Genomic DNA, 22,719 nt, shown 5'->3' with positions numbered 1-22,719 from the left:
GGTTAGTATCCAAAATATATAAAGAACTAATAATAATCAATACCCCAAAAATAAATAACCCATTTGAAAAATGGGCAGAAGACATGAACAGATATTTCTCCAAAGAAGACATTCAGTTGGTCAACAGACACATGAAAAGATACTCACCCTCACTCATCATCAGGGAAATGCAAATCAAAACCACAATCAATGTCACCTCATACCGGTCAGAGTGCTTAAATCAAAACGCAAGAAGCAACAAGTGTTGGTGAGGATGTGGAGAAAAAGGAACCCTCGGGCACTGTTGATGGGAATGTAAACTGTTGCAGCTACTGTGGAAAACAGTATGGAGGTTCCTCATAAAGTTAAATATATAATGTATTAATATATATAAATCGCCTAGAACAATGTCTGTCATATAGTAAGTCCTACATAAGCATAAACTACAGTCATTTAATCTTCAAAACAGCTAGCACCATTTTAGAAATGAGGTAAATAACATGTTTAAGGCTAAATTAGTAGTGGCAGAACAAATGTTCGAATTCAGTTTCTGTTCAAAGCCTGTGTTCTTTCCACTATGTACCCTGCCTTTTTATAATGTGTTTGTAAGCACCTGTGTAAAATGAGAAAGCCATGTTTATAATAGGATATGAAATTTAACCTGAAACGTAAGTGACTTTATGATATTTCAAAATAAAGAAATTAAAAATGGTAAGATAGGCAGGACATCAGCAAGATGGCAGTATGGGAGATCCACCACTTCTGTCCCCATTCAGCAACAGTGACTTGAGAGCCACCCACAGCAAAAGTGCCTTTATGGGAGCTGTGGGATCCAGGTGGGAAATTATGAAACCCAGTGGGATCCAAGACTGAGGAGAGCCATTTTGAAAAGGCAGGCTTGTGTCCATGTGGTGGACTTGCCAACCATGGTCCTGGCTACAGATCAAGAAATAGCCCTGCCCCCTGTGGACTCAGTTATAGTCCCAGCGGGCTTGAGTGCTGCCACCAGCACTTTATGAGAAGGAGCTGGAAAGACTCATTACCTGTCCATGCCCTGTGTAACAAGCCCATGGAATTTAGTCCCATCTGTGGACCCTGGAGTGGCTCATGGCCCAGCTTTATTCCCTCTCAGCCATGATTCCTGCCCACCTAGCACCTTGGGGAAGATGCACCTGTCTGTGCACCTGAGGCAGGCCCTCCAATTTGGTCCAACTGCAGATCGTGAAATGCCGCTGTAACTTGGCCAACCACACTCAGCCATGGTCTGGGAACAGTCATCTTGCTAGACATGCTTGTCCATGCCCCCAAAGTAGGCCTATTGACCATGATCTGTCCTTACATCTGGGAGCAGCCCCATAATCCAATTTTAGCCCCTCACAGCTACAGTCTGGAAGCAGTCCTGCCTGCCCAGGGACCCAGAGGGAGACATGCCCGTCCGTGTTCTATGGTCAAGCCTGCCAACCTCAATCTGACTGCAGATCCTGAAGCAGTCTGATCTGGTTCCAGCCCCTCTCAGCCACACTCTGGGGCCAATCCTGCCCATTCCGAAGTTGGTGAACTGTTGGGAGCACTCCCAGAGACCCAGAGGGAACCAGTGTAATATCAGGGATACTTTGTAATATCCAGTGTCACCGACTGCTGCCAATGTTGCGTGCATTTCATATTTGGGCAAACCAAGGCACATAGCTGGTGACAGACATTCCCAGTTGTGAACCCAGGTATCACACTGCTGGTTTTAGTTAAAAACCAATTATCTCTTACACTTAAAGTAAATATTAATGAACTCTCTATTAAACTGTTCTGTTCTACCATCAGGTTTAAATGTGATACTAAGGCCTAGAATTTATGTTTGGCATTAAGTTTATTAGTTTCAAGCTAAAGCATCTTTAGTGCCTAAAATTGACCTTTCATTTTGGAAAACCAATCCCTGGTTAATCTGGCATCTTGTACTTATGTGTTTTAGGTGCAATTTCATTTTCCGTTAAGCGCAGACAAGGTGATGACTCTCAGAAAGACTCAGATCGAGATCAATGTCGAGTACCCTCCTTTCAGAAATCATTATCAGAACTACTCCACAAGTCTGATGAGGAAGACTCAGGTAAGTTTATGACTAAGGAGAGTTTCATGATCACTTTTTGATCATTCACTTTTAAATGAATAAATATTTTACATTCATAATGTATATACGAATTTGCATTGCATATATCTGTAAGAATTTTATTATATTATTTCAGGATTAACTTTATGTAGTTTACTTTCTGGATTTGTACAGCTTTTAACATTAATAGATTATAATACTTCAGCTTGAAGGCTGTCTGCTCTTTCATAAGTAAAAAACTTTATATATACTTGTTATTAACAAAAAATTACAGTAAATTTCTGGTAAAATGTTAATGAGTATTTAATTTTAACAAGGTAATATGCTTTTCTTCAGTGTGGGAGATGATAGCAATCTTCCTCATATGCAGAACAATGTCAGCGCTATTTTTTTCCTTCCTATGTTATAAAGCTTTATTTGAACGTTGTTCAACATATCTTTTTAGTAGAAATTCAAAGGAAATTGAGATAATGGAGGATTGGAAGGCACAGGGCGGATTTCCTAGAGAATGGGTGACTGAGTTCTCTTATGGGTGAGTAACAGGGCATTAGAGAAGAGTGGGTCAATGGAAGCAAAGTTGTAGAGACAATGAGGTATATCAAAGAAGAAATCTTTCTTGAATGACTTTGTATTTAGTCAGGATTCTTCAGAACAACAGACACTACCATAATGGAATGTAAATAGATGTATATATAGAGAGAGAAAGACAAAGAGAGATGTTAAAATTTTTTTTTTAAGATTTTATTTGTTTATTTGACAGAGAGCACAAGCTCGCATGCATAAGCAGGGGGAGCCGCAGGCAGAGGGAGAGGGAGACACAAGCTCCCTGCTGAGCAGAAAGCCCCACATGGGCCTCCATCCCAGGACCCTGGGATCATGACCTGAAGGCAGATGCTTAACCGACTGAGCCACCCGGGAGCCTGGAGATGTTGAAATTTTTAAAAAATGGCTGACATTATTGTAGGGACTGGCAAGTCCAAAATCTGTAGGGGAAGCAAGCAAGGCAGACAATTAGGTGGGAGTTGCTGTTGCAATCTTGGGTCCAAATTCCCGAAGCAGGCCAGGCAGGCCGCAAGCTCTGGCAGAGTTTCTCTTTCAGTCTTGAGTAAGAATTGCTTCTTCTTCAGGTAACATCAGTATTTGCTCTTAGGGCCTCCAACTGATTGGAGGAGGTACACCCGCATTATGCAGGACAATCTGCTTTACTCAAACTCCACTGGGAAAAAAACCCTTCACAGCAAGATCTAAGACATCAAACAACTAGACATCACAGTGTAGCCAAGTTGACACATAAAATTAACCATCACAGAATACATGGATTAAGAGTGACTATTTAGCTACTATTCAAAATGGTTTGGAAAGGGAACAGCAATTGGGGCCAGCCAGGCAGGCCACTGGGATAGCAAACTGGCTTTGAAGTGAAGAGAAGAATGTATTTTATGGTGGCAATGGGGATAGAAACATACCGTTAGTTAAAGATGGAAAACATTTCAGAGACTAGAATTAGATGACTCTCTATTTTTTTTTTTTTAAGATTTTGTTTGAGAGAGAAAGAGAGCACAAGTGGGGAGGGGAGGGGCAGAGGGAGAGGAAACAGATTCCCTGCTAAGCAGGGAGCCCAATGTGGGGCTCAATCCCAGGATCCTGAGATCATAACCTGAGCGGAAGGCAGACCCTTAACCAGCTGAGCCACCCAGGTGCCCCTAGATGACTCTCTTAAAGAGGAGATGGAAAGAGAGGATTGATTCTAAAAATGAGCAAGGTTTATTTGTATCTTGGTGAATAGAAAAATATTAAGATATTACTTTAGAAGTGTTGGGACATTGTTAAAATAACATTTGTTAAGTAGACCCCTGGGGTGTCAGATGTTGTGTCAAGGTTCAACAAAAGGCCACAAGGGAAAGTGAAATAGAGTTTATTACTCACAGGTCCTGGAGGATGCATACTTCACTCCTCAAGGAGCCACGTGGGGAGGTCAAGGCACAGTGCAAAAAGAGAAGGACCTGGTCACATGCCTAAATTAGGATTCTCAGGCAGAATGCTTTGGGGTTCCTGGGCTAAGGCCAGATTGGTTAATTCAAACCAAAAAGAGTAGAGTTTTGGTATATATCACGGGGATCTCATCTAAGGGCTGCCCAAGGGGAAGGCCCTGGGAGCCAGAGAAGAGTGCTTACACCAGGGTGGTTGGGGAGTCATATCAGAAATTCACATTAACTTGTGACTGTGCAGGCTTTTATCTAGTGTGTGCACTCTCCAGAGGGGCTACTGCCAGTTCAAGGCCCATGCAGCCCACTCGGCCACACAAAGCAGATGTAGAGACAGCAATATTATGGAATAATTTATTTGTTGAACTATCAACAAGAAGAAATAAAAAGTCTGGGAGATTATAATTCTTGGCACAGTTTTGTGCTTGCTTATTTTGCTGTGACAGGAAGACATTTATGTAGCAATATCCGGGGATCAATTGAATATTTAGAGCTGAGACCAGGTGAAATAAAAAAGGAGGTTGTATCAGTTTAGGGTTTCTTTAGTTGAAATCATGCAGGCGAGGTCGAAGAATAGATGATTGTTGTAGATGGATTATGCTAGGAGTGAAACCCCCATCAAAATCTAAGGCAGAAGGGGCGCCTGGGTGGCACAGCGGTTAAGCGTCTGCCTTCGGCTCAGGGCGTGATCCCGGCGTTGTGGGATCGAGCCCCACATCAGGCTCCTCCGCTATGAGCCTGCTTCTTCCTCTCCCACTCCCCCTGCTTGTGTTCCCTCTCTCGCTGGCTGTCTCTATCTCTGTCGAATAAACAAATAAAATCTTTAAAAAAAAAAAATCTAAGGCAGAAGAATCATGAAGGAAAGCCAGGTAAAACTGTTTGAAAGAAAATCAGAATATTATGGTATCATGTAATGGAATAAAAAGGCGTGGGGATATCTAATAAGAAAATCTGCATGATGTGATGACAGGTTGTAAGATGGATTAAGAGCTAGGAAAAATGCATCTAATAATATTACAAGTATCCCCAGTTCTTCAAAGTGTACTTATATCAGACAGGATTAACCTTTCCATCTCCTATAATAACATGGGACTTTTTTGTAGCAATTGCTCAGCAGTGTATTTCTTTTCAATTAGGAAAGTTTCAGTTAGGTAAAATGAATAAGTTTTGGAGAACTAATTAATGTACAACATGATTATAGTTAATAATACAGTAGGGTGTACTTGAGATTTGCTTAGAAGGTAGATCTTAAGTGTCTTCACCACCCCCACCAAAAATCAGTAATCATGTGAGATGATGGATGTGTTAATTAGCTTAATTGTAGTGATTATTTTATAATGCACACTATATCAAATCAAGTTGTACCCTAAATATATATGATTTTTAATAGTTATAGCTCCACAAAGCTGGGACAAAAAAAAGAAATGAAAACAACTAAATAAAAATTTTTTAACACTTTCCAAATCGAAAAATTTGAAAAATATTAGTACCACCCAGTTTTGATGAGGGTCACATTGAAGGAGACAGTCTTATGCATTGTAGTGGGAATTTGAGAGTGTTTACGGTATGCTTAAAACTTTTTTTTTAGATTTTAAAGTAATCTCTGTGCCCAGTGTGGGGCTCGAACTTACACCCCCAACATTAAGAGTCACATGCTCTATTAACTGAGCCAGCCAAGCACCCCTACAACTTCTAAGATTTTTTTTATCCCCTTCGATCCAATGATTTCATTCTAAGAAGTTAGTTCGAATAAAATAATCAGAGATATGCACACATATTTTTCTGTGAGAATGTTCCTTATGTGATCTCTATTATTTTGAATAACTGAAACTTCAATATTTTAGTTTTATAATTTTATTTAAAATAATTTTGAATATGTATTACTTGCACATAAATTTTTTCCCACTTTTATTGAAAAATAGTTGACATACATCACTGTGTAAGTTTAAGGTATGCAGCATGATGGTTTGTTTTACATATGTTGTGAAAATTTTACCACAATAGATCCTGCTAATATCTATCTTCTCATATAGACACAGTAAAAGGAAAAGAAAGGAAAAAAAACTTCTCCTTATATCAAGAACTCTTAGGATTTGCACTCTTAGCACCTGTCCTATGTATCATTCAGCAATGTTAGCTATACTCATCATGTGGTAATTACATTGTAGTCCTTATTTCTCTTATAACTGAAAATGTGTATCTTTTGACAACCTTCCTCCCTTTCTCCCTCCCTCCGCCCCCCCCTTGCTTGCCCTGTGATAACCACAAGTGTAATCTCTTTTTCTGAGTTGTTTTTTTTTTAAAGATACCACACTTAAGTGAGGTCACACAGTATTTTTCTTTCTCTTTCTGATTTATTTCACTTTAGGATAATACCTGCAAGGTCTGTCCATGTTGTAAATGGTAGGATTTCCCTGTTTTGTTTTTTTTTTAATGGCTGAATAGTATTCCATTCTATGTATCTCACAACTTCTTTATCCATTCATCCCTGGATGGACACTTAGGTGGTTTCCATATTTGGCTCTTGTAAATAGTGCTGTAATAATCATGGGGGTACGCACATCTTTTCCAAGTAAGTATTTTGGTTTTCTTCAGATAAATACCCAAATGTGGGTATGGAAGTTTTATTTTAAAATGTTTAAGGATTGTCCATACTGTTTTCCATAGGGTTATAACTGTACCTAACAAGAGGTCATCCGTCCAATGCGCAGCAAGCCAATAAAAAAACTGAGCTTTTGCACTGAGGAAAGATAGGCTCTTTCTTGGTGTGGCACCACCCCAGAGAACAGGGAACTAATGTTCAAAATCCTGAATTATCTGATGGCTTGCAAGTGAGGGTTTTTAAGGGCAAAAATCAAGAGCAAAGGGTTTTGAATCGTGGGTTCTTTTTTTTTTTTTTTAAAGATTTTATTTATTTATTTGACAGAGATAGAGACAGCCAGCGAGAGAGGGAACACAAGCAGGGGGAGTGGGAGAGGAAGAAGCAGGCTCATAGCGGAGGAGCCTGATGTGGGGCTCGATCCCATAATGCCGGGATCACGCCCTGAGCCGAAGGCAGACGCCTAACCGCTGTGCCACCCAGGCGCCCCTTGAATCGTGGGTTCTTCTGATTGGTCAGGGTTTGGGTAAACTTCAAGACTGATTAACTGGTGCCAGGTCACCCGTTTCTTCAAGATTGTGCTTGTGGTCATTTCCGTCGCTGGTCCAGGTCTGCAAAACATCTCAGCAACGTATGTCAGTGATGCTATCTTTGTTAGCAAAAGCAGAGACCATACGCTTTGTGACTGTGATGTCTGTGCAGGCTATTTCGTTTCCTGTTCCCTGGGGCTACATTTTCATTATCTTTTTTGTTTTAGACTTTATTTATCTAAGTATTCTCTACACCTGTCATGGGCCTCGAACTCACAATCCCAAGATTGAGAGTCACATTCTCCTCCGACTGAGCCAGCCAGCCACCCCTACTTTTTCATTATCTTAAGCAAAGCATATTCTAAGTTTCTTCCTGGTTTTTTCCCCAGTAATCTTTAATAGTGGGCTACATGCCTTTCTGCAGACTTAATTCTGTTGGCAGTTTCAGTGGCTGCATCAATTTGTATCGCCACCAACAGAGCACAAGGGTTACCTTTTCTACATATCCCACCAACACTTGCAATTTTCTGTTCTTTTGATAGTAGCCATCCTAATAGGTGTGAGGTGATAGCTCATTGTGGTTTTTGATTTGCATTTCCCTAATGATTAGGGATAAAACCAAGTTCTAATAGGAATATTGTCTGTAGGATAAAAATGTGTTTACCCACACACACATATCTATGGATATATCAATTTTATATAATTTGTATTCCCCAGTGTATTTATATATATGTGTGTGTATCTGTACATCTATGTCTTTATTGACATATCAAGCCTGTAGTTTTATACAAAAAACAATAAGTATTTACTCTTACTCATGAGATAATAAATAATTTTCATCTTGAGGCTTTTCAGGAATTTCTAAAATCACTATAGTGAATGTTACTGATTTTATAATTAGCAAAAAGTTTTAATGTGTTAGAGGCCTGTAGCTAAACAATGTTTAATAATTATTATTTTTGTTCTCACTTATAAATCATCTTTAATCTTATTCTAACCAATAAACTCATAATCAGTGTACATTGTTATCACTGTAGGAATTAAATCACGTACATCACAACAGTGCCTATGTGATAGTCACAGCAATCACACATATTAAGTTGTACTGTTTCTGTGTTAGCTAATTTTATGTGTCAACCTAGCTAGGTTATGGTGCCCAGATAATAGGTGAAACATTATTCTGGATGTTTCTATGAAGGTGATTTTGGATGAGAATTACATTTAAATCTGTGAACTTTGAATAAAGAAGATGGCCCTCCATAGTGTGGGTAGGTCTCATCTAATGAGTTGAACCAAGACCGACCTCCCCAGAACAAAAAAGAATTCTACCCATAGACCACTTTTGGATTTGCACTGCGATTCTTTCCTGGGTTTATAGCCTGCTGACCTAACCTGCAGATTTTGGACCTACCAAGTCAACTGCATGAGCCATTTCCTCAAAATCAATTTCTCCCAGCTTCTGTTTCTGTCTGTCTCTGTCTCTTTATATGCACACACATATCCTATTGGTTCTCTTTCTCTGAAGAACCTTGACTAAGATAGTCCCCATTCCATAGATGAGCAGACTGTTTTATTGTGCTTTGTGCCAACCCAGAGTCATGGGCATTAGGCTTTATAGTCATGAAGCCCTTTTGATGTGGGAAACAAAGGCAGAAGAAAAATTATTAAATTTCCTTACTACCTAGAGCCCACTGACAAGTCCCTGAAATAGGCAGAAGTGACATTCCTCTAGGAACTCAGCTGCCTCGATGTTAATACTTTGCTAAGGGCAAAAGGCAGTCCTAGCCTGAGTCCCCCTTCCCCCAGGATCCTGTAAGGCTACTTTAGCGTATAAAAATTCCTTTAGAAATTTCATTTATCTCTAACCCCCTCAAGATACATGTTGGCAATCATCCCTCAAGCATATGGCCCCCCGATATACATCTGAAGGGTCTCATGACTAAGGTTTTATTAGACGGTAATAAACGACCTTTTCCTGACAATAGCTAAGTCCCCTCAAGGCCCTGAAGACCTTGTTTCCAAAATTCCTTAGAGACTTACATGCTATCCCTAAACCCCCTCCCAACTTGTAAATATATAACCACCACCCCTCACAACCCCACTTCAGCTCTTTCTGCCCCCGGGTCCTGTCCCTGTGCTTTAATAAAATTACCTTTTTGCACAAAAGACATCTCAAGAATTCTTTCTTGGCCTTCGGCTTTGAACCCTGTTGTCTTTCCTACATCACTTTCTCTCCAGAATTATTTTCCCTGTGAGTTCAATGTGGATTAAAGCTTAGGAAAAGCCAGTGAAATATACATGAGCAACCTAGAAGGGGAAACATTTTTCATTTTAACAACTTTGGTTTATTTTGAGATGTCACATTTAAACATCATAAAAGCACTTACAGCACTGTCATAGAATTGAAGGAGCAGCCAATACAAACGTGAGCAGAGGTTTCCTCAGTAACCTGACATCAGTAGAAAGTTGGTAACTTATTCTGTGTGCATTAATGGTTTCAGGGTAATTAGTTGGTGTCTGTAAAATAAGCACAGAAGGCAATTTGAAATGCGGAGGTAAGATCATCCTCAAGAACTTCTCACAAGTATTTGCAATAAGAATTCACATGGCCCTTCTCTGTCTTCCTCTCACTAGCTAATTGTTCTGAATGTCTGCATTGTTCTAAGAACCACTAATTTGATAAGTACTTCTTAAGCTGAAGTATCAGAATAGAGTGGCATACAGTATAATATAATATAATATAATATAATATAATATAATATAATATGGTATGAAGTAGTGCATTGCCCTGCAATAAGATACAATGGTCTTGGTAGGCGGGAAGAATTTTCCTTCTAAATTCTTGGCCAAGAGCCCCATGTAATAATAAAAGAGAAAGATTAGCGGGAGAAAAACAAACAAAAGTTCAGTAACATGTGGGGTGCGTGGGTGGCTCAGTCGGTTAAGCATCCTGACTTTGGATTTTGGCTCACGTCATGATCTCAGGGTTGTGAGATTGAGCCCTGTGTGGGGCTCTGGTGGGTGTGCAGCCTCCTTGGGATTCTCTCTCGGGATCTCCCTCTGCCCTTTCCACCCCCTCCTTTAAAAAAAAAAAAAAAAAAAGTATACCTTCTGTATACATGGGAGAAAACCCGGAAAAATGAGTAACTCCTTGAAATGGCCCAAGCCCTTACGTTAAAATACCATTTCTAGCTAAAGACAAAAAAAAGATGTTGGGGGATGGAGAGCCAATAATGCAAAGTTTCCAGGAAATTACAGTAAGCAAGAGTAAGGTTGTTTTGCAGATTTAGGTCATTGTCTTCTCCATTGATATGACAGTCTCAAGGTTTAGTCATCCCAACTTCCTAGTACTGAGAGGGAGACAGCCTTACAAATGCAGATTTCCTTTAGAAATGTAAATGTCTCTTACAAAAGGGTAACTTCTAGTTTTCAGAGCTTCTTTATGCCCTTCACCATGCCATACAATTCCGAACAACACAATGTACTACAATACACAGCACTGTCTTTCAGAAGAGAGAGAGAATTCCACTAGTCTGGGCCCCTTATTTCAGATGAGGAAACTGAGGCCCAAAGAAGCTAATGATTTACCTAAGTAAGTTAGTCAAACACAGCAGTACCTGGAATCCTTAAAACATGACAGTACTGATATGAATATGTATGTGAATAACTGAAGCTGGAGGACATCTTAAACCATAGACTAGCTCAACATTGGAGAATAAAGAATATCAAAGTAGAAGCGGAACAGATCAGGCTTAACAAATGGAAAACGTTGAGTGTGATGCCAGGACAAACCCTGCTACACAGGACTGTTGTGGACCAGGGTTCCAGCGTTAGGATTTGGGAGGATGACTTTAGACATAACCAGCGACAGAAATGCCTATTTCTTAAAAAAATATCGGGAACCCAGATGTGAACATTACTTTCTCACCACGTAGTTCTTTCCCAATCCAGCTTCCTTTAGGCTAAATTGCTTGGATCCTTTTTCACACTTCCAAGAAAAGAAAAATCTCATCAACTATTCCTGATTTTGTCCTTGTACTAGAATCTTTTAGGACTGGAAATGTACCACTGTGAATTATAATATAATACTTAGATAGTTCTATATATAATATGTGAATGTTTTGGCAATTAGGGGTAAAATGATTGGTTATTTCTTTTGAAATATTCTTAACCTAGAAGTAAAACATTCTTATTTTAGTGGGGAATGTAATGAGTTCCTGGGGCAGGCAGAGGACAGGGAGCTTTTATAGGGCAAGCTCATGGCCATGCAGGCTGGTGCTTCTTTTTGCACTCACAAATTGTAATGCAATCAGCTTTTCACCCTCCACTTCCCTCTCTTGACAAATGAGTTCATCAAAAAGAGTTTGAAAATGGTATCTACTAATGTTTCTCAAATTTTTATGTTAAGTATGGCATTCTGAAGCCTACATTAAGAGATGTTTGTTTTTGTTTTTTGTTTTTCAGATGATAGTGTTAGCAATTTCCAACTCTGGTATTATCTTGAGATTCATAGCTCTCCCGGACCACCAGTAAACATTATTGAAATGAAATGCCTTGCTCTGGTAAGAACCCATTAAATGTTCATAGACTCTGTCTTTTTGCAAACAGAGCTTTTGTGTCGTACACTTAAATTGCCTTCCCTGAAAAAATCCATATTAAATGAACATATTAGAATAAATTATTCAAATTATAGCAGTTTTATTTCAAATCCAGTAATACGGACCTTAAGTGCTTATGGAAAACATCTTTTAGCCCTATGGTATCTTATAGTAGCTTTGCTGATTAGAATTCTACATGCATGTTTTAAGAGTTACCAAGAGCAAACTTAACCTTAGCCTACATGCTTGCCCTCACACGTATGATAAAAGCAGGATTATGCTCTTGTCAGGGATCAGGAATATCCTGTCCCCTCAAGGTCTTTCTAGCTGGACTAAGAATCAAACTGACATGAGACAGATTAACAAGAGAAAATAAAATTTAATAGTGTATGTTTGGGGAATGCACATAGACCTGGAAATTTCAAAGACAGGCAAAATGAGGTATATATGTCATGAATTAAGGAGAAGGGGGTAGGGGTCTGAGACTTCAAAGGGAAGGAATGCAATTTACATAAAGGTGATAAAGAGTCAATATTTGGTAAGCAAATGTTTGCTGGGCCTCTTGGAAAAAAGGGGATACAGAGAACTTCTATCAAACTGACCTTGCTAGGTTCTTACCTGCCTACCACACCCAATTCATAGTATAATGTAGTTTTCTGTGGTTATAGCTCTCTTCCTGGAGCAGGTCTTCTGTCTAAATCCTCTTTATGCAGTTGAGGAGAGAGGTAAAGAGATTTTCCTGAATCTGCTGGGTTTTGATTGCTATATAACTCAAAATAATCTTTGTTCCAAAGAGGCCCATTTTGAGGAGGCCTGCCTTTGATTCCTACAGTCTCTTGACTCAGTACTGATTCTTCGTGGTTTCTACATCAGGCCTTTCACTTTGAAACACACTTGGATTAACAGGCATAGATTTGGCATTTTAAATAATAGTGACTAGGAATAGGATTGTCTTATGTGAATTATTAAAGTGTTACTAAATCCATGTCTATTATTATTATTATTACTTAATGAAGTTAAATATTGAATCTTGAGGTTTTTTTTTAAAGATTTTACTTATTTATTTGAGAGACAGAGAGAGAGAGAGAACATGGGCAGGGAGAGAGGGAGATGCAGACTCCCTGCTAAGCATTGAGTCCAATGCAGGACTCCATCCCAGGACTCTGAGATCATGACTTGAGCTGAAGTCAGACACTTAACTGACTGAGCCACCCAGATGCCCCATATTGAATCTTGGTTTAAATGAAACATGAGGACAGTATTAATTGTTCTTAACCATGTTTTAATTTGATTTAATTTTCTTATGGTTAGTACTCAAATATTTAAAATGATAAAGATTACTTTTATTGTTAAACATGCAGATAGATTTTTCATAAAGTTGATTATTTAGAATCTTGAGCTTTTGCTCCAACAAATAAAAAATTTTTTAAAAAGACTAAAATACTTTAAATCTGTAAATCAATTACTTGCCCACTTGATTTCAGGGTAAATCTCTACTGAGACATAGAAAATGGGTAGTTAAACTATTGAGATGCACCCAAGTGTAGCTTGCAAAAGCATTCTCTTCTAAGTGGAAAATGATTTAATATAATGATGGTAGGGTCATTTCACTCAACGAAAATGTCCCATTTCCGTGACCGTGTTATCACTACAGCATAAAACCTTTCTTATAGGTTATTTTTAAATGATATAGCTTTATAAAACTACTTGCTGTGGAAAATGATTACTAGATTAGCAGAAATCTCTTTATCAGGACACAGGAGAAAAAAACGTTTTAAATGGGTCCAGGAGAAATTGGGACCATGAGGTGGCACCTCAAAAAACACAGATGTTGGCTCCCTTATTAACTGTATGTTTAAAATAGGTATAGAGATGAGTAGAGATCTGTAACACAAAGTAACAAAAAAGGATGTGATTCTAAAATACTAATAGACAACTGTTCGCATCTTCTCATGAAATGGTATATGATGTGCCCCCCTTTTGGGCAGAGATGTTAACCTTCAAGCAAAACTAATAGAAATTAAGATATTTTGGGGCACCTGGGGGGCTCAGTCATTAAGCGTCTGCCTTCGGCTCAGGGCGTGATCCCAGGGTCCTGGGATCGAGCCCCGCATCAGGCTCCCTGCTCTGTTGCGAGCCTGCTTCTTCCTGTCCCACTCCCCCTGCTTGTGTTCCCTCTCTCACTGGCTGTCTCTCTCTCTGTCAAATGAATAAATAAAATCTTAAAAAAAAAAAAATTAAGATTTTTTAACTCTCAATTTTGAATGGTAAAGATTGTCACACAGACTGAGAAACATACACCATCAGGGTACTTTATGAGGATAAGTGAGAAGACTGAGCAAAAAGAAAACACCATCTGTTTCTTTTAATGTACTTCAAATATGTTTTCATTTTTCAAATCAATATTTGCATATACACTTTTAGGAACACATTGTTTTCATAAATAATGTATTTTCAAATAATGGCCCTTGTCTGTTTTCTATAAAAGACTTGTCCCTCCCTATGTAATAAATTTCATTATTATTGTGTCTTAAAAATACAAGCGAGTGGGGCACCTGGGTGGTACAGTTGGTTAAGCATCCAACTCTTGGTTTCTGCTCAGGTCATGATCTCAGGGTCCCAGGATAGAGCCGCACATTGGGCTCTGCACTCAGCGTGGAGTCTGCTTGAGATTCTCTCTTTCCTTCTCCCTCTGCCCCTCCTGCTCATATTGTCTCTCTCTCTCTCTCTAAAACAAATAAATACATTCTTAAAAAAAAAATGTTCAGCCAAGTATATTTGAAGATCTAATTGGCTTTATTAAATGATTCATGGATCGGGCAGCATCTCATCTAGCCAGTAGAGGGGAGCTCTGAGGAGCAGTACAAAATGGAAGGTTTTTATAGATGGAGGGTAGGGCAAGAAATTTATTAGCAAAAGGAAAGGATTGTTCCAGACAAGGTAACTTTTCTTCAGGGTAAGGGGCAAGAGGTCTTATCATGCAGGTTACCTCGTCTTCCTTTGACGGGTAGAGAGGGTATATGACAGATTCATCGGCACCCGTCAGAAAATTCCTGACTGACCAGTTAAGACTACATTCCTGGGGGAGTTGAAACTGCCATTAGATTATATGTTAAGCCTCCACTTTGAGGATTTGGCCTAAGTGATGCCATCTGGGGCCTGTGGTTACTTTTAATTTGTTTTGGTTTGGTTTGTTTTTCTAAAGTTTATTTATTTTTATTTTTTTGGTACTCTCTACACTCAACGTTAGGCTCGAACCCACAACCTCGAGATTAAGAGTTGCATGTTCTACCAACTGAGCCAGTCAGGCTCCCCTGTTTGTTTGTTTGTTTGTTTGTTTGTTTTTAACACATCTAAGTTTTCATTCGGTTTGTGTTCATTTCCTATCGGTTTTTACTTTAAACCTTTCCTGGTTTGGGAATCACAGTGTGATACCTGTAACTCATCTTGTTTGCGTATTTCTTCTGATTATTACGAATTTCACTATTGCTCTTATTTTTCATTATGAATAGTTAACATAGTTATTTCATAAAGATATTTAATCATTTACATCCAAGGTCTACATAGATGAAAATGTAATTCCTGAGCCTCCATTCCATTTAGTAGTTTTACATTGTAATGCAGTCACAGAACTTAGCGCCATGAATTGCCAGATTGCTGTTTGTCACTGCAGGTAGGTGTGCTGGAGGAAGCGAACACTTTCAGCTGAGGTTGGTGGCAAAGGGGAGTCTTTTTTGACTACCTCAATCTAGTTAGGCTACTAATGACAGTGATGTCGCCAACTTATTGTTTTCCCACCTCTCTAATAGTAGTTGCCTAAGGTAAAAACATATTTGCTCTTTAACTCTCAGACATGACGGTTTAGTTGGTGGAGATGGTATGGATTCTTTTTAAACAATCCCATCACATAATTCTTTGTGCACTTTTTAAAAAAAAAGATTTTATTTATTAATATCTTTTTTATTGAAATATAGTTGACATACAATGTTATTGAATGCTTAATATTAGCAATAATTACATACTGACAACATAAGTGTCTTTTGAAAAATGATTGCTGGTTTTGTTTTTTAAAGGAAACAGAAACCCTTACATATGTCAATAGACTGCAGCAAAAACCCCAGCAGGAGTAGATAAGAGACAAATGGAATAAAGCTGTGGTATTAAAGGGGTTGAGGAGTAAGTCTAAACTAAAAATAGTATATCCCCATAATGGTGTATTTTCAAGGCACTTTTTATTGGTAGAGAAGAAACTTCCCTCCAGCTAACCTCTTTTGTCAGATTTTATTTATTTATTTAACAGAGAGATAGAGAGTACAAGTAGGCAGAGCAGCAGGCAGAGGGAGAGGGAGAAGCAGTCTCCCCACTGAGCAGGAAGCCCGATGCGGGGCTCCATCCCAGGACTCTGGGATCACGACCTGAACCGAAGGCAGCCACTTAACCGACCAAGCCACCCAGATGCCCCTCTTTGTGCACTTCTTGAAGAAGTTTTCCAAATACTTTCAAAAGTATGCTGAAATTGTTGTCCTTACCTATATACTGTTAGCTAATATTTTTTACTGCATTTGCTGTTTTACCAAACTTTTGAGATATATTTTATTTTATTTAAACTTTAGATCATCAGATGTAGCAATGGAGCTTTCAGGATACTAAGCCATCTCTGATTTTCCATCTGTGTCTCGGCTTTTGTTACATCCAACCAGATTTTCACATTTTCCTTAGAGATGGTCAGAATCTCTGTAAAATAGGGTTCATGTAAGCAATGTTTATACCCTCAAGGCACATAAATTTGGTTACTTCTTAGAATAAGTTCCAAAAATCAGATTATATTCACAGTAAGCAATAATTCGTTGTTAGCAGTCCATTATCTCTGGGTGTAAATTATTTAGTATTCTCTTAGAAATTTTAACGTGATATCTGCTATTCCGTTTTGTTTGACCTTAAAAATCTCTTGTATGTCATATAGTTTGGCTGTGTGAGAATGATGAGAGCAGTCTACTATCTTCCTACTGACGATAATTTCAACGTACAGTAATGAGTTATAAATATGTTCTGAAAACAAAACAAGAATGTGAACAAAACCTATGCTTTAAGCTTAGATCAGTCATAGCCTCCATAATATTTGCTCTGTTGTCAGTGACAATTCAATGACTAATTTTTTCATTTTGTAATCAATCTTTAATTAATGAAATTCGCTGTATTGTTAATGGTGAGACCCAGAAGTCTCTCTACAAGTTAGTAAGAGAAGGGGGTGCCTGAGTGTCTCAGTCATTAAGTGTCTGCCTTCGGCTCAGGTCATGATCCTGGGGTCCTGCGATTAAGCCCCGCATCAGGTTCCCTGCTCAGTGGGAAGCCTGCTTCTCCCTCTCCTGCTCCCCTTGCTTGTGTTCCTTCTCTCGCTGTCTCTCTCTCTGTCAAATAAATAAATAACATCTTAAAAAAAAAAAAAGTAAGAGAAGAATGTCGGGGAGGAAAACATTCATTATACCTTTGAAGGTTTTTCGACTGGTCTAAGAATTAAATTGACATGAGACAACTTAACAGGAGAAAATCGAACAGAAATTTAATAACATGTGTACCTCCTTCCTGTATACATGACAGAGACCCAGAAAACTGAATAACTCCCCAAAATGGCAGAAGCCTTCACCTTAAATACTTATGCTTCAATACTTAAATACTGTCACTGAAATATTAAATACTATCTTCATCTAAAAACAAAGCAAAATGTTGGGGGAGAGAAGTCAGTTTTATGGGGGGTGACCAGGAAAAGCATAGTAAACAAGGGTAATGTTGCTGTGCAGAGTTCAGTTTTGCCTTTTCTCTGGATAAGAGTTTCTAAGGATTTAGAGTCACCTCCACCCCCCCTTGCTGGTACAGTGTGGGAGAGACTCTTACAAAAGCAGATTTCCCTTATACATGTAAATGTCTCTTACAAAAGGGTAACTCCTACTTGTTTTCTGAGAAGCTTCTTGTGTCTTTGTTGTTTCCTAAAAATAACCAGTGTAAAATAATCAATATGCCAGAAAGGCATATCATGGGATGGCGAAATTTTCTCCCCTTCAGGAGCATAGTTAAAAACACTATTAATCCCCTTGGTGTCAAGCATAAAAATGTTAATACAAAACAACATATGTGACTTGCCAACCATTTTCAATAAGTTTTTAGTTTAAAATTTTAGCGTCCGTAATAAAAATATGTGTTTTTTTGATTTACTCATTTTGCTGTGTTTTTCTTCTTTTTTTGGTATTTTTGTATTCTTTATTTTTTCTGGGTGAAAGATCATATATCATGGGTGTTGTACATGATATTGAAATTTTTCTTCCTCATGAGATGTTGATATAAAAAATTAATATTCTGCTTTGAATTTGTCTTGAGAAAATAAAATATAGACTATATGTGGACATGTACATGTAGGTATATACATATATATCGTCATGAGTACGCTATGAAGGCGCACACACGAGTTGCGTCTCTCCACAATGTCAACTTTAATCAATCACAAAGCAAAGTTAAATCATAATTATGAAGCAGGTTCAGGATTCCAAACTCAATGACAATTCACCATGTGATTAACCTTGGCTTCTTACACGGCACACAGAACAGAACAGAAGACAAGCAACACAACAAACGAGACAACAGAAGGGTGTAGGAAATGAACGACCCAAACGCGAAGTCAGTCTGTGGGTGCGCCGTTGAGGTGAGGCCTCGGTCCCGTCCGAGTCAGCTTTGGGCACTTACTACTTTGTATGTTCAAGCAATGAAGGATCTCGGTTCTGTTCAATTGGGTAGAACCTTCAACAGCAGCTGCCTTTTTTAAGTGGTCATAGAGAAGTCATGTCTGAAGAGTCTGAGAGTTTGCTGCCAAAATCCTCCCCTTTTTAAAGGGATTGAATCGGTTTTGGGCCACTGCAGACCTACTCGGCTTCTGCTCCTTATCAGTTCTGCAGTGTCAGCAGACGTTGGTCCCGGTAATATCTTGTAGCTGCAGTACCTTTAACTGCTTGCATCATTGCTTGACACAGGCCGTTGCTTGACATGAGAGACTCCATTTTGCTCTCTACATATATACATATGTATGTGCGTATACAGACAGCAGAGGGAGAGAGACCCTATCTTAAACACTTAAGCAGGAGGCTACATCCTAGGGATCCTTCCCTGCAATCAGATACATTTCTGTTTGCCACTGCTTTTGATAGCTGCCTCAGCCCCACCCCCGCCCCCAAGGTTATGGTAAATGTCTGAATACACATGAACAAACCTATAGACTCTAAAGGAGTTTCTGACTTTTTCCCAGCTCCTCAGTGCCTGGCAAGTACATGCTCACTCCCACATCATCCCCCAGTCTGGCACTGGCAGCCCACCTTGATTGCACATCTGCACTCTGTCTCCGGTTGGATGTAGAGGTGTGAAGCATCACTCCCTTAGCTCTAGCGGCATGCAGGTGGCAGTAACAGAGGAATGACAGGGGTGTTTCTAGTTTTCAGCTATCTGCCCGTTTCCTCTGAGTTCTAAACTGCTGGCACTGACTTTTCAATTAGGAAAATTACTGGGACAGACTATAGTTATCACTTCCTCTGAATTACATGGTACATTTTTAAATACCCTTTGATACAGTTTGTTTACTGACTTGGTGATGTTTTTAAATGGAATAAAATTAAAATTGAAAATTTCCTCAATAATATGCCTAACTTAAATTAATATTGTGTGTTTTGGACCTCAGAAATAACCCCTTTAATTTTTTTTAATTAAGTAGGTTCCACGCCCAACATGGGGCTTGAACTCATGACCCTGAGATCAAGAGTTGCATGCTTTACCCACCGAGCCAGCCAGGCACCCCAGAAATAATCCCTTTAAAATGAACCCATGGGGGCTCCTGGGTGGCTCAGGTCATGATCCCGGGGTCCTGGGATGGAGCCTCATGTCGGGCTTCATGCTCAGCAGGGAGCCTGCTTCTCCCTCTCCCCCCTTGCTTGTGCTCTCTCTCGCTATCTTTCTCTCTCTCTCTTTCAAGTAAATAAATAAAATCTTTAAATTAAAAAATGATAATATAAAATAAAATGAACTCATGATTATCTTCTGAGAGAGGATATGGTGGGAAATACTTCCTGCTAGTGCATATTGAATTGTCATTGACTCCATCAAGCTTTTATGGGCAAAAAACATAATCTTAATTACTCTGACCGAGTTAGAATAGGAAGTGATGAGGTTTTCAGTGCAAATAGTCAGTGAATTAAATTTTCCCTGTTCAGAGAAGGTGTGAACTGGCAACCAAATGATAAATTTAACCCACTATCTTTCTCAGAGCTGTCCTTAACAGTAACTTTCATGAGAGGAGGTAGCCTAGGTTAACTTGAGATGTTTAAACTCCTTCTAAGATTTTATCAGTGGTTGCTATATTATGTAGTTCAATGTATCCAGAATATCAGATGTATTAACCATTATTAGGTTTATATACAAACACTGAAGTCTCTTATAAATTGCATGTTTATTCTTTAACGAGTATTTATTGTCCCTGGTATCCTTTGCGCTATTCTAGATGCTGAGGAACAGTGATGAATGTTACAAACAAGGCCCTTATTTACATGGAGCTAACATTCTAGTGGAGTCAGACAGAAAACAAAAATAACATTGAAAAAAGATATTTTATGGAAAGTTTTTCTCTTGTCTTAACATTTTCAAGTAAAGACACAAACCTGAGAACCATAGATAATTCTGTCTCCATGTTATGAAAGATGCTGATATGCCATTTATTAAGGACTCACTAAATGTTTTAGTTATGGTGTTTTTAGCTGTCTTGACCAACTGCAACATTTCAGTGGCCTAACACAATAGAAGTCCTTAATAATTGTAACACTCTGGTGCACTTGTTCCCAGTTGGTTGGTGGTATCTGCCATGTTGTGAACCAGCCTCCTCCCATATTGTGCTTCCATCAACCTTTAGGAATTCAGCAGTTCCTGCATATAGATGGAGACGGAAAAGAATTACCACTGGTTTCTTAATCATGTCGTCACACAGGCAACACGTATCACTTCCACCCACATCCTGTGGGAGAGAGCTAGTCATATGGCTATGCCTGGGTGCAAGAGAGTTTGGGAAATATTACCTCTGGTTGGGCAGCTCCTGCCCAATGATGTCTTCATATTATGAAGGGGAGCACAGAATTTTGCTGAAGGGATATTTCTGCCATGTCAAGAAAGATGAGAGATCTTTAGCCTATCACACACATCCAGCTTCTGTATGCGTTGGCCAGAACACAAAGACAGGGAGAGTGGCTTCTTTAAGGAGTGGAAACTGACAGCTTAATGCCCATTGGATTTTGGTGAGTTCTTGCTAAAAGACTGGACCATGGATGGAGGGAAAATGGCTAGAGTGACAGCAGCTGCACTTCCACTGGTACATGACAAGACCTTGTAGATCAAAGTGGATTCTATTCAGTGCAAGGAGACTGGACTTGGGCTATTTTAAAAGGATCTGCTCAACATACATTCTACTAGAGTGAGAAGAACCCAGAAGAAAAAGTCTACATGGGGTAATGCTAGAAAGACGAAAACAGAAGGACCTAGAAAGTCAACTGGAAAAGATCAATCAGTATCAATTAAGTAAATGGCCTTTGTTCTTTTACCTCTCATCCCATCTTCATCCTGTAACCTGAAAGAGCCATATTAACATAGTGATTACAGGAGAGGAAGTTAGAGCAAGGGCTTGAAAAGAGCAGGTTACGTCTACCTTCTTCCTCACAGTCAGAAAAATTACTACATGTCCTGGGGGTAGGGAGGGGGTAAAGCAGGAGGAAAGGTCAGGAAAAACATTCATTGGCTATGAAATAGAAGTGTTGATCGATTTTGTACCTCTCTAAAGATCTGACAAGACTTCTCTGGCATCGGGAACTATCCTGAGAAAACAATGAGGTGGAGAAAGGGAGATTCTGCCAGGTTTGGAGATCAGTAGTGGAAGAGAAACCGTTTTCAGATGATACTCTACCAAGTTTAGTCCATTCAGTGTATCTGTTATGGTGATTATAAATGCCTAAGCTAAGTTTAGTGATAGTTGTACCAAGAAAAATAGTCCAGAGTTTTGTTGACTGTGGCATGAAGACTGGGGAAATGCACCCAGGTAGAACAACTGACAAATATATCAGCCCTCGGAACAAAATGAGCTTGGTGGAATGGGAGGTAGTAGGTAGGAGCCCAGGCATTCCAGGAACAGAAAAGATGCTTGTGAGGCTGGAGCTTGGACAGAAATGGCAGTGGTCGGGGGCAGTGTGTGGGGGGTCAGAGGTCCCGGCAGGGCCACATCTTGCAGGACCTCAGAGGGCAAGACGAGATGTTATTCCATGTGTGCAACAAGAAGCCACTAGAGAGTGGAATGAGGGGAATGACGTGACCTGTTTTTAAATCTCTCAGAATGTTTCTTCTGTTTTAAGAAAATAATAAGCATATAAATTATATTTAGACGCTGAAAATATTTTTTAACGATTTATTTATTTATTTATTTATTTTTTGAGAGAGAGCATGAGCAGGGTGGGGGGTGGGCAGAGGGAGAGGGACAAGCAGACTCCCCGCTGAGCACGGAGCCCCACGAGGGGCTGATCCCAGGACCCCAAGATCATGACCTGAGCCAAAGTGAGATGCTTAACCGACTGAGCCACCCAGGTACTCCTGAAAATATTTTATATTTGTTTTAGAATGAATATTGGGGGGGGGGTCGCCTGGGTGGCTCAGTCATTTAAGCATCTGACTCTTAATTTTAGCTCAGGTCATGATCTCAGGGTTGTGAGATAGAGCCCCGTGTCGGGATCTGCACTGGGAGTGGAGCCTGCTTAAGATTCTCTCCCTGCCCCTCCCCATCTACCCCCCTCCCTTTTAAAGGAAGGAAGGAAGGAAGAAGGAAGGAAGGAAGGAAGGAAGGAAGGAAGGAAGGAAGGAAGGAAGA

The 22,719-nt window shown here is 39.4% G+C and overlaps 1 protein-coding gene across 1 annotated transcript in view; it reads left to right on the top strand.

The window, feature by feature from the left end:
- Positions 1–22,719, top strand: part of CFAP47 (cilia and flagella associated protein 47) — a 503,621-nt gene that overhangs the window by 348,017 nt on the left and 132,885 nt on the right. Inside the window, exons 50-51 of the mRNA XM_040635242.1 lie at positions 1,943–2,077; positions 11,656–11,753. Coding sequence (XP_040491176.1) covers positions 1,943–2,077; positions 11,656–11,753 — 233 coding nt within the window. The remainder of the gene's footprint in view (positions 1–1,942; positions 2,078–11,655; positions 11,754–22,719) is intronic.

Source organism: Ursus maritimus, assembly GCF_017311325.1.
Source record: "Ursus maritimus isolate PB19 chromosome X unlocalized genomic scaffold, ASM1731132v1 scaffold_X1, whole genome shotgun sequence".
NCBI lineage: Eukaryota > Metazoa > Chordata > Mammalia > Carnivora > Ursidae > Ursus > Ursus maritimus.
This window is presented reverse-complemented; position numbering and strand designations above follow the sequence as displayed.